At 38.4% G+C, this 17500-nt stretch overlaps 1 protein-coding gene across 5 annotated transcripts in view; it reads right to left on the minus strand.

Annotated features, from left to right (window-relative positions):
• Window positions 1–427: 427 nt before the first annotated feature.
• Window positions 428–17500, minus strand: part of LOC106870157 (uncharacterized) — a 69293-nt gene continuing 52220 nt past the window's right edge. For 4 of the 5 annotated variants that reach the window (XM_089343562.1, XM_089343565.1, XM_089343563.1 and 1 more), the window contains 8 exons: window positions 6663–7220; window positions 6330–6454; window positions 5546–5780; window positions 4616–4699; window positions 3915–4036; window positions 3046–3283; window positions 1714–1797; window positions 428–826 (listed from right to left, as the gene is read on the minus strand). In XM_089343562.1, the coding sequence (XP_089199688.1) occupies window positions 636–826; window positions 1714–1797; window positions 3046–3283; window positions 3915–4036; window positions 4616–4699; window positions 5546–5780; window positions 6330–6454; window positions 6663–7220 (1637 nt within the window). In that variant the 3' untranslated portion in view covers window positions 428–635. Of the gene's footprint in view, window positions 827–1713; window positions 1798–3045; window positions 3284–3914; window positions 4037–4615; window positions 4700–5545; window positions 5781–6329; window positions 6455–6662; window positions 7221–9145; window positions 9435–11795; window positions 12137–17500 lie in introns of all 5 variants that reach the window. The other variant, XM_089343566.1, reaches the window with a different exon arrangement.

A 17500-nucleotide genomic window follows, 5' to 3' on the forward strand; every position in this document is an offset into this window, starting at 1 on the left:
ATAGAAAGATAGAGTCACGTCAGAATAATAGTAGACTTACTTGCAAAAAAGGACGTGTGCGTTCAATAATGTAATAATACAAAGAATATATATACATGTATACACACATATATGTACATACTTACATCTACATGTGTATATATATGCATATCAGGGTACAGGACGTTAGAACAATAAACTACAGACAACGGAACGAACACATAGGAAAACGGAAAGCCACTTGGAATATCCCTTCATCAGCTGTCTCTATTCTATCTAGACGTTTCGAAGATAAGACAGAACGTACTCTAGAATAGTCTCTTCCTGAGTAATGGATCAACCCACTACACAGAGGTTTCCAAGGTGGCAAACACAAACCAAGACAGGAAAAATTGGACAGTGAAAACAACATTCAAAAGCCGTACGGCCAAACGCAAATCTGAGGTAGAACGCTAGTAGTTCGTCTTGCCTTCACAGCGGCTGGAGTGAAAAGAAAGTTGACCACAGGTCACACGAGAGCAGAGAGGATGGTGAAGGGAGGAAGTGGACTGTATATCTGTGCATATATATACATATATGTATGTATAGATGTGTTTGTATGAGTCTATAACAGTTCATTGGTATTGGTAGCAGTTATAGCTGGTCGTTGCTTCTGATCAAGCCATTTGCCAAACAAGTAAGAGTCCAGCATAAATCCATGCATTTATGGAAAGTTGTTTAGTAACTGCAACACCAGTCGGTGTGACTGCAACACCAGTCGGTGTGACTGCAACATCAGTTGCTTTGACTGCAACATCTTTCGCTGTGACTGCAACATCAATTGCTGTTATTGTATGCATTGTGGTCACTGAAAAATATAAAAGATATAAATACATTTATTATATATGTATGAATGTGTGTATGCATATGGATGGGTGTAGATATATATATATATATATATATATATATATATATATATATATATATATATGTAAATAAAATTATATAAGTGACAGAAGCAGTATTGGTATATCCAACTCAATGTGGATTTTTAAGTTAGAATACTGAATATGCCAGTATTCACCTTGAGAGGACCTCTCCTACGAATTTGTATGTATGTATATATGTATGTGTATATAAAACAGGAAAGTGGAAATTTTGGGTTTACATTTATTCTCCGTCACTCATGTTTCATTTGCTAATATAAATGTTTTCGATCTAGTTCGGATTCTTTGCCACCAAATTTGAAATCTTTGCAATCAAATTTGATGGCAAAGAATCCGTAAACATCTATAAGAATTACAAAGATTTCTATGTTATGTCAGCATGTAAGTAATTTTCTCTAAGAAATTAGTCACAGAGTAAAAAAATGGTTTTATTAAAAAGAAAATTTTGTTGATCTATTTTTTATTTTTTATTCTAGTGTTAGGCGAGTCTTCACTAACGACCCACTTCTGTCTCTGGCACCATTGTATAAACACTGGAACTATGCAATGGAAGAATCAACAGGAATTAATGTATGGAGACATCAAGTTATTTAGCAGACTGGAGACATCAACTAAATGTTACAAACAGAAAGGATTCCAGTAAAAACGCACAAGAGCCAGGTAGTGGGGTTTAATGTGGGCAATTGAAGAGTTCTAACATTGATGCATTGTGTGTAGCAAGAACACACACAAAAAATAGGCAAACAAACAAAGAGGAAGCAATCAAAAAAGAGGTGAAATTTGGAGATTAAAAGTTTGTATTACTTACATTTAGAACATTTAGACTCAGATTCTACAGGAGTACAATGTCTTTCATCTTGTTTTCGATGGCAAACTACTTCAAGTGTGGGATCTGTACAAAAGATAGATAGATAGATAGATATTGGTCAGTAGTTCATAAGTGTGAAAAGTGACACATTCTAAAACGTTAGACTTGTAAGACTCAAATAGCCGGAGGCACATAACCTCTCAACAACTGGATGGAGATAAACTTGATTGGTCAGTTAATTTTGTGAACAAAACATTCAAGAAGAAACTCAACTGGCAAAACATTGGGCAGAGCGGAGTTATTCCTTTTAGTTCGGATTCAGTTATATTCGTTCATGACCCCTGTCGAATTCATCTGATGGTGGTAGCATTTCCATAGTTAGGAAATAGGGAATTCGGAGTTTCCAACACTAATTTCCTCTGATGAGAGTACTGAGTAAATATTTCTGTTTTAGAGTTTAAAACGGTCTCCGAGTCATGAGAGTTTTTCAGGATTCTTAGTCCTTCGGACAAAGCAAAGCTTACATCGTATGCTCCCGTCGAGGCATAGACCCGGTTGTTCTAGGACCCTCCATTTAAGTATGTATAGCGTAACGTCTTCATTTAAATGTCATACGTTACTGGGATCTCTCTGATGTTGCAGCTCTATGATATCCCAAAAGAGGACCTTTGTTGGTAAGAGGATGTTTGAAGAGCCGCCTGTAGAACTGCTATATTTCCGTGCCTGTGTGCTTATACTGGTGGTGTTACAGCTGGTGGTGTTACAGCTGGTGGTGTTACAGCTGGTGGTGTTACAGCTGGTGGTGTTACAGCTGGTGGTGTTACAGCTGGTGGTGTTACAGCTGGTGGTGTTACAGCTGCTGTTGTAACTGTCGCTTTCTCTGCTGATGCTGTTGTCACTGCTAAACCCGTTCCTGGGAATGCTGTTGCTCCTGTCACAGTGCCCGTCAACAAGGCCCCTGTTGCTGCCCCTGCCCGATGCATTGCTGATGATACTGTAGCTATTGGTATTTCTATTGCCGCCGTTTGAGTCGCTGCAGGTGTAATTGCCGCCACAGCTGTTGTTGCTGTTGTCTATATGTGTATATAGATTCTATATACACATGTATGTATGTATACACTCCTCTAAGCATACAGAACGTAGAATAAGATTGTGCAATGAGGTGGATAGAGGTGTATGTGTCGCATTTACTTTGGAAGGGATGATATGCAAATAGCTAATTCCGAAAAGACGATGTTGTGGTTGTGGTAATAGTAGAAGAGGCAATAGGATGAGAAAGTGGGTTTATGGGACAAAGTTTGGAATCCTTTTCTAAATAAAACATTTTCTTACCGTTTGGTTTGATGCTGACTGCATAGGAGGGATGGTCACAAGCTGGAGAGTTCGGGCCATATTGTCTCTTAGAGAAGACAGTCAGTGTAAAATTATCAGTTTGTGATTCTCTCGCATCAATTATTACTTTACCAGGATTCTTATCCGTTGCAGACGTTTTGTAGTCGTGGTCAGCTTCAATGGGATAACTGTTGTTAAAGGCACCATACACAGTGACTTCGGCACATTGGGTACTCACCTGGTCAGAACAGCAAAGATATAACATACATGATGAACTTCGGACACTGGTCAAAGATATCTTCCTACCAATATACTGTCTCGCCCTGTCAATATCCCTTCCATTACCCCCAAACTTTATACCCCTGTGCCACCCAGGGACTTTACTGAACTTTCCAATTCAAAAGAAATCCTTCTCCATTTCTGGGAATACCATTTCTTTAGCCCCACCAATTAAGGACCTATTTCCCAACAATCCCAACAATTCGGGTGTGATGTGGAGACAATCATTAACAATTCATCTTCTCCTAGCATCTTAAATCCTTCTCCCTCTTCAAGGATCACCAATATGACTTGCATAATAAGGCCCACCTGTATCTAGTCTCCTCAGAAGTTTACAGTCCCACCAATCACTCCCCTTCTCATCACCCCTTCTGGATCTCACCCTTACGTTTCCCCTATTAAGTCTTACACTCGAACCCTTTATCTAAAACAGGCACAAACAGAAAATCATTCAGATGAATCTGACAGATTTCGGTGGGGCAACGAGGTTTGTGGGAGTTGACCCCACCCCTACCAGTACATGTGACTAATTACATGACCATAAAATAAAAAGAGAAACGTAGCGGTATTTTGAAGAAAGATCGTCTTACCAGAATCGTACTTCCTGAAGAATCTGTACTGTTGCTGATTTCCAAAACTTGTTCTTGTATTTGGCCATTCTTGAGAATACTGTTATTATACAATTGACTGACTTCACCAACAACAGGTGTCGCTGCAAACAGAATACGTCATTTACAAAAAAGACGCAAAATGACATAAACATACACACACACACACACACACACACACACACACACACACACACACACACACACACACACACACACACACACACACACACACACACACCTCGTTCAGTTTATGTGGTTCCCTTGTACTACACACCTACCAGCAAGCAGTGCAATTACGAAATGGAAGGTGCTATAGGAAGGAAAACCATATCAATATATGGTGTTGGTCTCAGACAAAAGAAATGCTTAGCGTCTACATTAATGGTACCCAGGGGTCAAGGGTGTGGGGATTTAAACTGTGCATTTGAAGAGGTCTAACATTGAAGCATTATGTCGGTTCCTCATAACTACTTTACAACCAAGAACCCCTTATTATTTAAATGAATTCTTCCATGGTCTCTTCAACAAAGTTTGATCTTAGCCTGAGACCCTGCCCTCAATGCACGGCTAAAGGTCTGTAGACATAGATTGTGAACTTGTAAGCCTCTGGATTATGTGTACCCGTAATAATACCGAAGGAGAAGGTAATGTTTAGGGGCTAAAAACATGTAAGTACTTACTGTTGTAACATGCAGAGTCGAGTTGCTTTGCAGTACATGAGCTATTGACATGTTTTACGATGCAAGCCGCTTCAATTCTGGGTGCTGTGATAGAGAAAGACAAATGTTAGAGCAGGAATAGACAGAGCTTCCATTGGTAGTGAGCACATCTAAACATAGTTATAGTTAGATATATATTATGTGTGTGTGTGTTCTGTTGAGTGGTAGCGGTAGTAGTAGTGTTTGCCGTTGTGGTATGTTAGTAGTGTTGGTGTTAGTCGTGGTGATGTGAGTGTTGGTGGCGGTAGTAGTACTTACTAGTGTTGGGGGAGTGGTGTTGAGGTTGTAGTTTAGAATAGTGTTGGCTTTGGTTGGTGAACTTCCCAACCAAACCTTGAAAATTAGATTGGTGAATAAATCCAGAGGGAAGGGCTCCACTAGATGTAACAACAATAATTACACCATCGCGAAATATTTTAGTAATTTAAAATAGTTACAAAATAGTTTATTTCAATTTCCATTAATTTTTGGAGATGTTAATATATCTGTTGTCCAAGGGTGACCTGGTCACCAATGCAGTTGCACTGTAGCAGATTAGAATTTACTTAGTGGTCTGTTCTTGTAGGCCTGATTCATTTTATTTTCTAGATGAACTTACAGATTATCCTCTTGAATTTAACATTTATTTATTCATATTGCTTCAAATTAATCCTGTAATATCTCATAGCTTTGAAATTTCGATGATGTAATTGTATATTTTTAGAATGACATTGTAGGGTAGGAGTAAGTGGCCACAACTTGAAAGTTTGAACATAAGCAGGTAGAATATTTTGGCCGGATATGGCCAGTTTAAATGCTAAAGGGTCCACTGATTATTCCGTAATTTACTGTCCTTACGTGAAAGATATAAAGATTATGGAACAATGTTTAAAAGAAAATAAAGTAGCTTACCTGTTGGGTTGATGCTGATGTTGTAGGAAGGATTGTCACAGGCTGAGGAATTGAGATCGAATCGTTTTTGGGAAAGGACATTAAGTGCAAGCTTCTCAAGTTCTGATTTTTGTACAAGAAATAATTTCCCTGGCTGATCATCAGTTGCCAAAGTCTTGTAGTCGTAGTCGGCTTCATTAGGATAATTGCTGCTAAATGAAGCATATACATTGACCACACCACACTGGACACTCGCCTGCAGAAAACAACAGCAGATATAACATACACAATGACCATACGAAACTGGACAGACACTCAGTGGAAAACAAAATGGGCACGACATATACGGTACCCCTGACTTCATTTGGCTGTTTTATTTAGAAAAGGATTCCAAACTTTGTCCCATAAACCCACTTTCTCCTCCTATTGCCTCTTCTACCATTACCACAACCACAACATCGTCTTTTCGGAACTAGCCATTTGCATATCATCCCCTCCAAAGTAAATGCCACACACACACACCTCTATCCACCTCATTGCACAATCCATGACTAGACCCTATTTTTCCTGTACTAACCAGTATGCCGAATCCTTTCTTCAATCACCCAATGTGAACTCATTCCCTCCTTTGTCCACATTTATCTTGCAACCATAAATGTCCCAATAAAACGTCACTAATAAGAATGTGACCATCTAGGCCTGGAAGGACCGAGAGGTTTATGGGCACTCTCCCTTCTTTGTCAATCATCCATAAAAACAGTAAAACACAATTCAGTATATATTATTCTTAGAATATTCGTCTTACCAGAACTGTTGTACCCAAGGTGGACTTAGTCGTGTTGGTGACCTGCAGGACTTGTTGTTTTGTCTCGTTAGTTTTTGGAATGGTAATATTAAGTAACGGAGTTTCTTTTTGAACAACGGTCGGAGCTGGAAATAGAAGGTGACGTTTAGGAAGGCACAGCATAGCAATCAAATAAAACAAAATATAATATAATATAAATATACGAAACTATAATATAATATAATATAATGTAATGTAATATGATATACGTACCTCACAGAGGAAATGACAAAGGACAGGGATACCACCACCCCACCACCACTGATAATGAAAGTTATTTGATATCAGACTTACCTTTACAGGAATCAGATTGAATTTCCTTCACAATAAAACTAATTTCATTATAATCTTTCAAGTTGATGAAATGTGTACAACTGGGTTCACTTGCTGATGCAATTAACTCAGATACAAGTGGATTGACAACTCCAATTGTAAATATAGTGACGCCATTATCTTTCAGTTCTTCAGCTGCCGCTACTGTTTTATTTTCACTCTCTGACTTTCCGTCAGTTACCAACACTAAAACTTTGGAAGCAACAGATTTTCTTGTACTCGTAAAAACGTTGTTACGTGCTTTATCAAGCGCCAAGTGTGTGAAAGTGTTCCCATCAATGTACTCTATATCGCTAATAGCTTTCATTATTGCAGTTTTCGTGTTGTAGGTTCCTAACCCAAATGGTATATCGGGTTCATCTGAGAATCTAATAACAGAAACACGTGTCGTATCTGGACCAATGTCTAGATTAGTTACAATATTTTGCAAGAAAGTTTTTGTTTTCTCGAAGTTAGGTTTTTTAACACTTCCGGATGAATCAATAACGAAAACAAGGTCGATTTGGGCACTGGCGCAATCTGGAAAAATATTTAAAACAAACTTATGTTTATGAATCTGTAAATATTAAATTCTTGTTAAATTTAAGTATTTGATTGTCATTGAAGTATAACTGCTAGAATAAAAATAGGATGGAGAAAGTTCAGAGAGCCATTACACTTTCTGGCAACAAAAGATCTCTCTGCAAAAAAAATGCAGACTGTAAGATTATTATGTATGAACAGCGATGCTACATGGTAGTGAAAAATGGGCCATGAATGAAAAGGACATCCGAAGACTAGAGAGGAATGAAGTTAGGGTTAGGGTTAGTGTGCTCTGTTGGATGTTCAACATCAGTGTGCATGGATGATAAAGTACTTGTGTACTGAGAAAAAATTAGACATAAGAAGAAGTGTGGAAAAGAGGGGACTGTGTTGGTTTGGACATGCGATGTGTATAGAGGAAGACAGTTGCATAAAGAAGTGCCTGTCGCTTAAAATGGATGGAACACATCAGAGTGCATGTATGATAAAGTACTTGTGTATTGAGAAAAAATTAGATATAAGAAGAATTGTGGAAAAGAGCGGACTGTGTTGGTTTGGACATGCGATGTGTATAGAGGAAGACAGTTGCATAAAGAAGTGCCTGTCGCTTAAAATGGATGGAGCACATCAGAGTGCATGTATGATAAAGTACTTGTGTATTGAGAAAAAATTAGATATAAGAAGAAGTGTGGAAAAGAGGGGACTGTGTTGGTTTGGACATGCGATGTGTATAGAGGAAGACAGTTGCATAAAGAAGTGCCTGTCGCTTAAAATGGATGGAACACATCAGAGTGCATGTATGATAAAGTACTTGTGTATTGAGAAAAAATTAGATATAAGAAGAAGTGTGGAAAAGAGGGGACTGTGTTGGTTTGGACATGCGATGTGTATAGAGGAAGACAGTTGCATAAAGAAGTGCCTGTCGCTTAAAATGGATGGAACACATCAGAGTGCATGTATGATAAAGTACTTGTGTATTGAGAAAAAATTAGATATAAGAAGAAGTGTGGAAAAGAGGGGACTGTGTTGGTTTGGACATGCGATGTGTATAGATGAAGACAGTTGCATAAAGAAGTGCCTGTCGCTTAAAATGGATGGAACACATCAGAGTGCATGTATGATAAAGTACTTGTGTATTGAGAAAAAATTAGATATAAAAAGAAGTGTGGAAAAGAGGGGACTGTGTTGGTTTGGACATGTGATGTGCTTGGACGAAGACAGTTGCATAAAGAAGTGCCTGTCGCTTAAAATGGATGGAACACGTGGAAGGAGAAGAGACATGAATTGTGGAAAATAGGGGACTGTGTTGGTTTGGACATGTGATGTGTTTGGATATATATATATATATATATGTATATATATGGAAGAAAAAGTCAAGGTAAAAAATGCTAAAATAATTTTATAAAAACCATTTCAGTACCGGTTTCAGTCATTGAGACTTTTTCAACTGTAAGTATGGAGAACAATTGAATTTTGGAAAAATTAAAAGAAAAGTTTTTTTTAAAAGAATACTTGCATAGTATTCAAATACAAGGGGACATTTTCCTTGCTTCTGCCTTTCTCTGTCTCTCTTGTTTACTCTCGTGGGTTCGAGATCGTTGTGAATTCTTGGTAGGGAATAATAAGAAGAAGAATGTGGGAGTGCCATGATATATATATATATATATATATATATATACATACATACATACATACATATATACACACACACACACGCACATATACGGTGTAGCGCAGTAGATTAACGACTCGGGAAATTCCATTCCCAGAGTCGGCTCAAATTTATTCTCAAAGACATTTATTTGCATGTGTGATCAGATCCGGAAAAAACTTGTTATTTGTATTTCAATGCTCGGTCCTTCTCATAAGGTTCTCACATGACAAATATCTAGCATAGAATTTTAAACAATATCTCTACTTACCATTCCTCTGTCCTAATTTATTTGCAAAATCTGTGAAGACATCAGTCGAGCCAGCTGAGTTGATATGTTGGACCCAGTAAACTGCTTGCTGTTGTTTATTGACTGGGATTGGCGTTTGTAAGTTCAAGATAAACAAGCTCATTACCAATCCGGAATATAGGGGTTTCTGTAGGTCGGACATTGTTACAGTCGATACAGCAACATTAAACTCTGTTTGGACTTTACTACAGTTTGTTCTCAGTGTACCCTTGCAAGCATCTTTGACGATTGTCAGTTGGGCTTTGGTTACCTACAGAAATAAAAGACAAAAGAATTTATGTGCCAAAGAGAGAAGTCTCCTGACCTGTTAGAAATAGCAAATAAAACTACCTCAAATTACACCTTACTGTTATAAACAAAAAGAGCATACGAGATATTGTTACCCTATCTAAACTATTATTCACTCATCCAAATGCTTTGTTTTATTCACTCATCCAAATTCTTTATTTTATATTTTTGCTTTCTTAAGGTACATTCTCAGGTAAAAGTCACTGGGAGTGGAGGGGTCCCTTTGCTGTTGTCACAACATCTCTCTAGGAAAGGGAAACTCTGAGAGAAAACCTGCAACACCAACAATATTCGATGACGTAGATTAGTTCTTCTTTTCGAGTTTATGTTGTTCAGGTTCAGAGATTAGTTTTAGATTAGTTTTAGATTAGTGAAAATATCATCATGCATAGGCATCATTGAAAAAAGTAAGACATATCACAAAAAATGGCTGGTCGTAGCCTTCGCATGTGTGGGACTTTCGATCAGGCGACAGCAATACTCGAACACGGGTCTGAAGCCATCGTGTATGTGTGTGTGTGTGTTCAGAAGATTCTTGAGGCCGTCCTTGTAGTCCAGTGCCTTCTTGCTGCCACAGAAAATCCTCACAGATCCAGTTGAAAGCATTTCCAGGCAGGCGGTTCCAGTTCATCCAGTGTTCTCTTGAAGTTGACATCTTTGAGTACTTCTCTAATTTGGGGTCCGACAAAAATATCCTCTTTCAACCTCGCCTGTGTGATTTTGGGAAACTTTTCTACAATATACTCAAGCCCTCTGGCATTTCTCTTCCCCAGTGTCTTTACAAACTGTTTCATCAGTCCAAGATTTATGTGCAAAAGAGGCAATAGGACATTACATGGATTTACAAAAGGTGTATTCTTGACGCTACACAGTCCTGGCTGGTATGATGTTCTTGCCTGCTAGTTTGATTCCAAATAATATCTGTCAGTTGCCCGACTCTCCCATAGACAAACCTGACTGCATTCCCATTAACATTCCAATGAATTTTGAATCTTCACATATTTTCCATGAGTGTCTTTCATAGGCAATGGTATGAAGTAAAAGTTCTATATTCTCATATGATTTATGAAGTGTGCAATAGGAATGAAGGGCTTCAAATTACCATTATGGAGAAGTACAGTTTTTAAAGTTCGTTTTGAAGAGTCAATAAACAAACGCTACTCCGCAACATCATGTTGTTGTTGGCACTCCATCGCTTACCACGTCGAGGGTTCCAGTTGATCAGACCAACGGAACAGCCTGCTCGTGAAATTAACGTGCAAGTGGCTGAGCACTCCACAGACACGTGTACCCTTAACATAGTTCTCGGGGATATTCAGCGTAACACAGAGTGTGACAAGGCTGACCCTTTGAATTACAGGTACAACAGAAACAGGAAGTAAGAGTGAGAGAAAGTTGTGGTGAAAGAGTACAACAGGGTTTTCCACCATCCCCTGCCGGAGCCTCGTGGAGCTTTAGGTGTTTTCGCTCAATAAACACTCACAACGCCCGATCTGGGAATCGAAACCGCGATCCTATGACCGCGAGTCCGCTGCCCTAACCACTGGGCCATTGCGCCTCCACTAATTTCTATATAATACATGAGCTAAAACGAAAAAAACTTTCTCATTTTGAAAACTGTACGTGATGTCAAAAAACTAATTGTATATTCGAAATCAGCATTAAAAACTACACTAAGTCCACCTTGACATATACTTGATGAAAAATACTTGTTGACCAGTGTAATGTTACATTTAAAACTCGATAAATGTCTTGTATTTTTTTACTGTTCCACTTACTGATTATGTTTGTAATATATAAGTTCGTTGTTTGATTTCTTTTTTTGAAAAACCTAGCTTATAAACATTGTTACTTGGGCATTTACTCACAAAATCAAGGGCACCAATTATTATTGGTATAAATGTAAATTTGTAATCTGGATATAGAAGCTGGTGGTTTCAAAGCAGCAGCTGTCCATAGTTATCTTCTTTCTCTTAGATTTTCAAAGAGATATTCACATTAACAGGGCAGCTGAACTCTATGACGGTACTTACTTCTTCTGGTCTGTGTCAAACAGCAATATCCGGCCTCTTTTGTTTATACGTAACGGAAGTTTTGATGACAATGTTCCACTAATATTCCTAAATGTATGTATTTGATAAGAGAGAGATTCTATATATTTATTCTAAAACAGTCTTTATCTGAATGGCATGGGAAGGTGTTCTTTAATGACATTTTGAAGCAGCTACTAATAACAAGCGTGATATGTTTGTATGTGTGTGCATGTGTACTTCTCTGTGTGTGAGTCTGTGCCTGTGTGTATATATAAAAATCTGGTACTTACCCTCCATATTCCACCCGTTGTTGCTGCGGTAGAGTTCATCTGGGCCTCTGCTAACCGTCTCAGGAAATAACTGTCTTGTGCCAGAATACATTTCGTTCGGATTTTTCTTACGGTTGCATCGATTACAGCATTACTGGTCTCACCAGGTTTCAGGGTCAAATCTACGGCATAGACGTGTCTGGCAATGCCAAGACAAATGTCCACAAACAGAAGATATCTGATGGACATTGTTGGAAATGTTTTGGTTCCTTCTCAAATGATAAAAGTCAGACAGCAGATCGCGATCCAAAACTAATCGTTTGGTATCCTCTCTTCAACTTCACACATTTGTGCATGAAGAACTTTTCTCGGAAATAAAAAAAAAAAAGTGGGGAGGAGGTTAGCAATAACAAAAAAGGAGTGACACATATCTAACTGCACTGTACATAATAATACATACTAGAATTATACTGCGTAGATTTACACACACACACACACACACACACACACACACACACACACACACACACACACACACACACACACACACATCATGTGGAACAATGTATAGAAATCCAATTGTTTAAAAATCAACCAATGACAAAGTTTTGAGGTTCAACAGGAAATCTTAAAAAAATATATCAAATAAAATTTTAAAAAACTGGCTACACAAAACCTCACTCCCACTATCCACTTCCACTGCTTTACTTCTCCTCGTTTCTCTACACCCCCCCCTTTTCTTGTTTTTCACATCCTATCTTACCATCTGTTTACTCTTAAGAATTCAAATAAATTTTGATTTTTTTTACTAATTTTGTATACAATAGAAGTAAATAATAGAAAAACCTCGAGGAAGACAATGTAGGTGAAGATGAGCGAATGAGTAGACAAGGTGAAGCTGTAGTGGAGGTGAGGCCGGTCAATCAGTATAACGTGAGGAACAGAGGGGCCTCATGATATGACTCGAGGGTATAATTGTTACAAGAACAGAGACCGAGCCAGTGAATTGAGATGCCTCGACCGTGACAATGTGAAATGCGTGACCCAAAAGGTTGATGGGATCCTGAAGTACTTTCCAAAGAAAGGTCTATCGGAAAGAAGGGACTTGGTTAGATCCGGTTCAGTTTTAGTAGTGAAATGGTTGGGGAAAAATGAGAGGAAAGCAGGCGGACGGAAGGAGCCATGGTGGAAGCGGAGACTCGAAGGCGATATTGAAACCGTACGCAAAGATCTGAATCGCATAGAATGATCCAAAGAGTAATGGAAACATACTAAAGAAGGTGTGAGGGCATATCTTGTAACAAAATGCCAAACAGTAAAAAAAAAAAAGGTTCAAAATTTATCGAAACCTTGGAACAGCGTATCCGGGCAAAAACACTGAAGCAAAACAGGTTATTCTCAAATAAGAGGCAGTTTTTTAAGAGCTTAGGTGGAGGCACAGAAGGTTGTCTACCTCTTGAAACTGAGGAAACCCGCTAATTTTGTAGTAATATCTGGGAGCAAGTGGTTTTCCACAACCATGGTGCTGAGTGGAGTCATTCCATGAGATCCGAACTCCGTAACCCTGAGGCTCCAAGACAAGTCCATGTACGCGTAACAACGGAAGATGTAATTACACAGGTATTAAAGTTACTAAGCTGGAAAGTGGCAGGACCAGACGGAATCCAAGGCTACTGGCTCAAGTGGTTTACGCCAACACACAAACGAATTGGGTTGCAATTAGACAATTGCTTAAATTGTTCCGGAATGGATTGTAGAGGAAAAGATAATATTGTTGATGAAAAATCAGTCAAAAGGCAATTAGGTTGGCAATTACCGACCCATCGCTTATCTTAACTTCTTATGGAAAGTGTTAACAGGCATCCTCGCAGGAAAGATATATACGTTTTTTGCGGAAAACAATCTAGTTCCAGTAGAACAAAAGCGTGGCTTGGTTCCATTAAAGGAAGACTTTTGAAAGTATCCCTCACATATGAATCCTAGGAACTCTAGCCGCGAACAAGGTAGAACCAACAGTAATAAAATATATAGGTCATGAATAAATATATGTCATGAATAAATTTGCTGTGGTGCTCTTATTTTCACTGCTTTACGTAGGATGTGTGCAGTGCCTAGTGGTGCCATTTTCTGTATGTTATATACATTCGTAAGTACTGGTATTTTGGTTATATATTTGTCGGGATGTTTGTTGTTGTTGTAATTTATAATAATAATAATATTTAGCTCAGTTTTCTTCTAAAATTTCAATGAGGAGAGACGGAAGAGAAATCACTTGAAATTTTCCAAAAATGCTGGAATAGAGAAGGGTAAAATTGCAATGTCTGGGTAGTAGCTGGGATTGGTTCCTTGAAGTGGGTCATATATGGAGAGATTAGCGGAATTAAGGAGAAAGAGAATATTAAGTGAAGAGACAGCAGAGGTTGTACAGGTGGTGATGGTGGTGGTGTTAATGCCCCTACTGGCGGTGGAAATGGTTTCTGAGGTTGGTTACATACATACACATATAAATACATACATGCATACGTACATACATACATACATATATATATATATATATATATATATATATATAAAATAAATAAATGCGCCCTTTCAAAGGCTAGCCAGGCTCATGGGCCCGGTTTCCCGGTTTCAATGGCGTATGTGTTCCCCAGCTGGACTGGACGCCAGTCCATCACAGCGTTTCTCATTTTTGCTCGCTGAGTGGACTGGAGCAACGTGGAATGAAGTGTTTTGCTCAAGAACACAACGCGTCACCCGGTCCAGGAATCGAAACCACAATCTTGCGATCATGATGCTGACACCCTAACCACCAAGCCACGCGCCTCCACTATATATATATATATATATATATATATATATATATATATATATATATATATATATATGTGTGTGTGTGTGTGTGTGTGTGTGTGTGTGTGTGTGTGTGTGTGTGTGTGTGGGTGTATATATATATTACACGAGTATAAGGGATGACCACTAGGTGGACATCCAATATGCTAGAAAGAGGTCATCAGCGATGTCCACCTAGTGGTCATCCCTTATACACGTGTAATATAATTTTTTCTGAATTTTCAGATTTTTTTATATGCTAGGCCACTTGGTTTTAAATTAAATTAATATTCTATTTATCACCCTATCTATCTATCTATCTATCTATCTATCTATCTATCTGTCTGTCTGCCTATCTATCTATCTACCTATCTGTCTGTCTATATATATATATATATATATATATATATATATTATATATATATACACACACATGCAAACACGCACACATATACATACACACACACATGTATGCATTCTCATTCGTCGGTCAATTGCATTTAAAGTGTGACATCATGTGTTACCAAAGATCGAAAGAGATGTAACAGATAAAAATAAAAGGGTATAGAATTGAAGCCCAAGGCATTTTCTCTTTTTACTGATTTGCTCTTTCTGTTACGTTATGGCCCTTCTCTGACTGCCGAGGAGCCCTTTGTGAACATGCAGTGGTCGTATTGCTAATGCGATTAGAAATACGACCTGAGGCCTCAGTGGAAGAATTGTTTCAATTGATAGCATTCAATCATAGGAGTGGCTGTGTGGTAAGTAGCTTGCTTACCAACCACATGGTTCCAGGTTCATTCCCACTGCGTGGCACCTTGGGCAAGTGTCTTCAACTATAACCTTGGGCCAACCCAAGTGGATTTGGTAGACAAAAACTGAAAGAAGCCCGTCGTATATATGTATATATATGTGTCTGTTTGTCCCTCCACCATCGCTTGACAACCGATGCTGGTGTGTTTACGTCCCCGTAACTTAGCGGTTCGGCAAAAAGAGACCGATAAAATAAGTACTAGGCTTCCAAAGAATAAGTCCTGGGGTCGATTTGCTCGACTAAAGGCGGTGCTCCAGCATGGCCGCAGTCAAAAGACTGAAACAAGTAGAAGAATACACACACACACACACACACACACACACACACATATATATGTATGTGTGTGTATGTATTTCTATCTATATGTATAAATATGTGTGTGTGTGTGTGTGTGTGTGTGTGTTTGTTTGTGTGTGTCTCTTCATCTTGACATCGTGCGATAGATGTAAATGGTTACTATTTGTCATGATACAAGCAGTATCATTCGTTTCCAATATTCTGTGGGAACATGTCTGGCCCCGAAAAATATTAACTGACTTGGAAACAGGTGAGGGTTAGCGACATGAAGAGTATCCAGCTGAGAAAATGTCATCTATTGTAGCCTCAGGCCAACGAAAGCCTTGTGTGTGTGTGTGTCTTCGTGTCGGTGTTTGTCACCCTTCACTGCTTGACAACAGGTGTTGGTGTGTTTACATCCCTGTAACTTAGTGGTTTGGTAAAAGTGACTGATAGAGTAAATACTACATTAAAAAAGCATTGGGGTCACATTACGCATACACACTTCCACTCCTTCTAAAAATTCATCACACCCCCCACTTCTACCTTCAGTATTATACAAACATGTGGCAAATAGTGTAGAATTGAATTTACGAAGCTTAACAGAATTTGCTTGAGAGATTTATGTGAGTTTGCATCAATATGTATGTATATGTGTCATTGTATGTGTGTGTGTGTGCGTGTGGAGAGAGAAAGAGAGAGAGAGAGGCAGAGTGTAGAGGGATTGAGAGAACATGTGATCAGTAGCTAATGTTATATATAAGATAGTAAGCCATTGTTTATCACTTTGACTGTCAATCTTTTTACAGGAAACAAACACCGGAAATTATACTCGAGTCAACGAAGGCTGCTCTTTAATTCCTAAAGCGATCATATAGGTCACGTCATAATGACGAACAGGATATCTTGGCCAGTTTCAATTTCAGCAACGCCAATCCTATTCCATGTTTCATTTAACTGGTTTAACGTTAATTTTTCATGCTGCCATGAGTTGGATGGTTTGACACCAGTTGGCCAGCCAGGGAGCCGTCCAGACTCCAGTTGTCTCTTGTAACATGGTTTCTATGGGTGGATGGCCTTCTTAACGCCAACCACTTTACAGAGCATGCTGGGTGCTTTTTACGTGTCAACACAACACTGGCATGAATGCATTTCATGTGGCACTGTCTCCTGTAGAGGACGAGGCTGTATGTATGGTTGGCATGGATTTTATTTGGCTTGAAACATCTCAAGTACAGCAAATTGCTACAGCTCCCGATCCCTTGTCAAATATATATATATACTTACATTCTCTCTCTCTCTCACACACACACACACACACACACACACACACACACACACACACACACACACACACACACACACACACACACACACACACACACACACACACACACACACACACACACACACACACATATATATATATATATATATAAGTCAGTAAATGGTGGGGTTGTGTTAACCGTACGTGGAGAAATAATAGGAAAATAAAAAATAATAATAAGGCAGAATGCTAAACTGAAAGCATATTTTAATATAGATGTGTATAAAGAGGATTAAAATGGATTTCTAACTGGCTTTCATTGCATGGCAAATTTTCAAGAAGAGGGAGAATGAAAATGTTTTTTTACAAAAAAATAAAAAAATAATATATAAAAAAATAAATATACCAATACATTATATTGCCTTTGAGCTTTTAAAGTTCAATGGTAATCCATGTAGATAATTGTTAGAAAAATTAGGATGCATGGAATTAAGAGTTGTGTTGTGTTTAAAAAGAGGGACTGAAAGTTTATGTGTT

The sequence above is a fragment of the Octopus bimaculoides genome, chromosome 27 (genome assembly GCF_046866305.1).
Source record: "Octopus bimaculoides isolate indiv1 chromosome 27, ASM4686630v1, whole genome shotgun sequence".
NCBI classification, from domain to species: domain Eukaryota; kingdom Metazoa; phylum Mollusca; class Cephalopoda; order Octopoda; family Octopodidae; genus Octopus; species Octopus bimaculoides.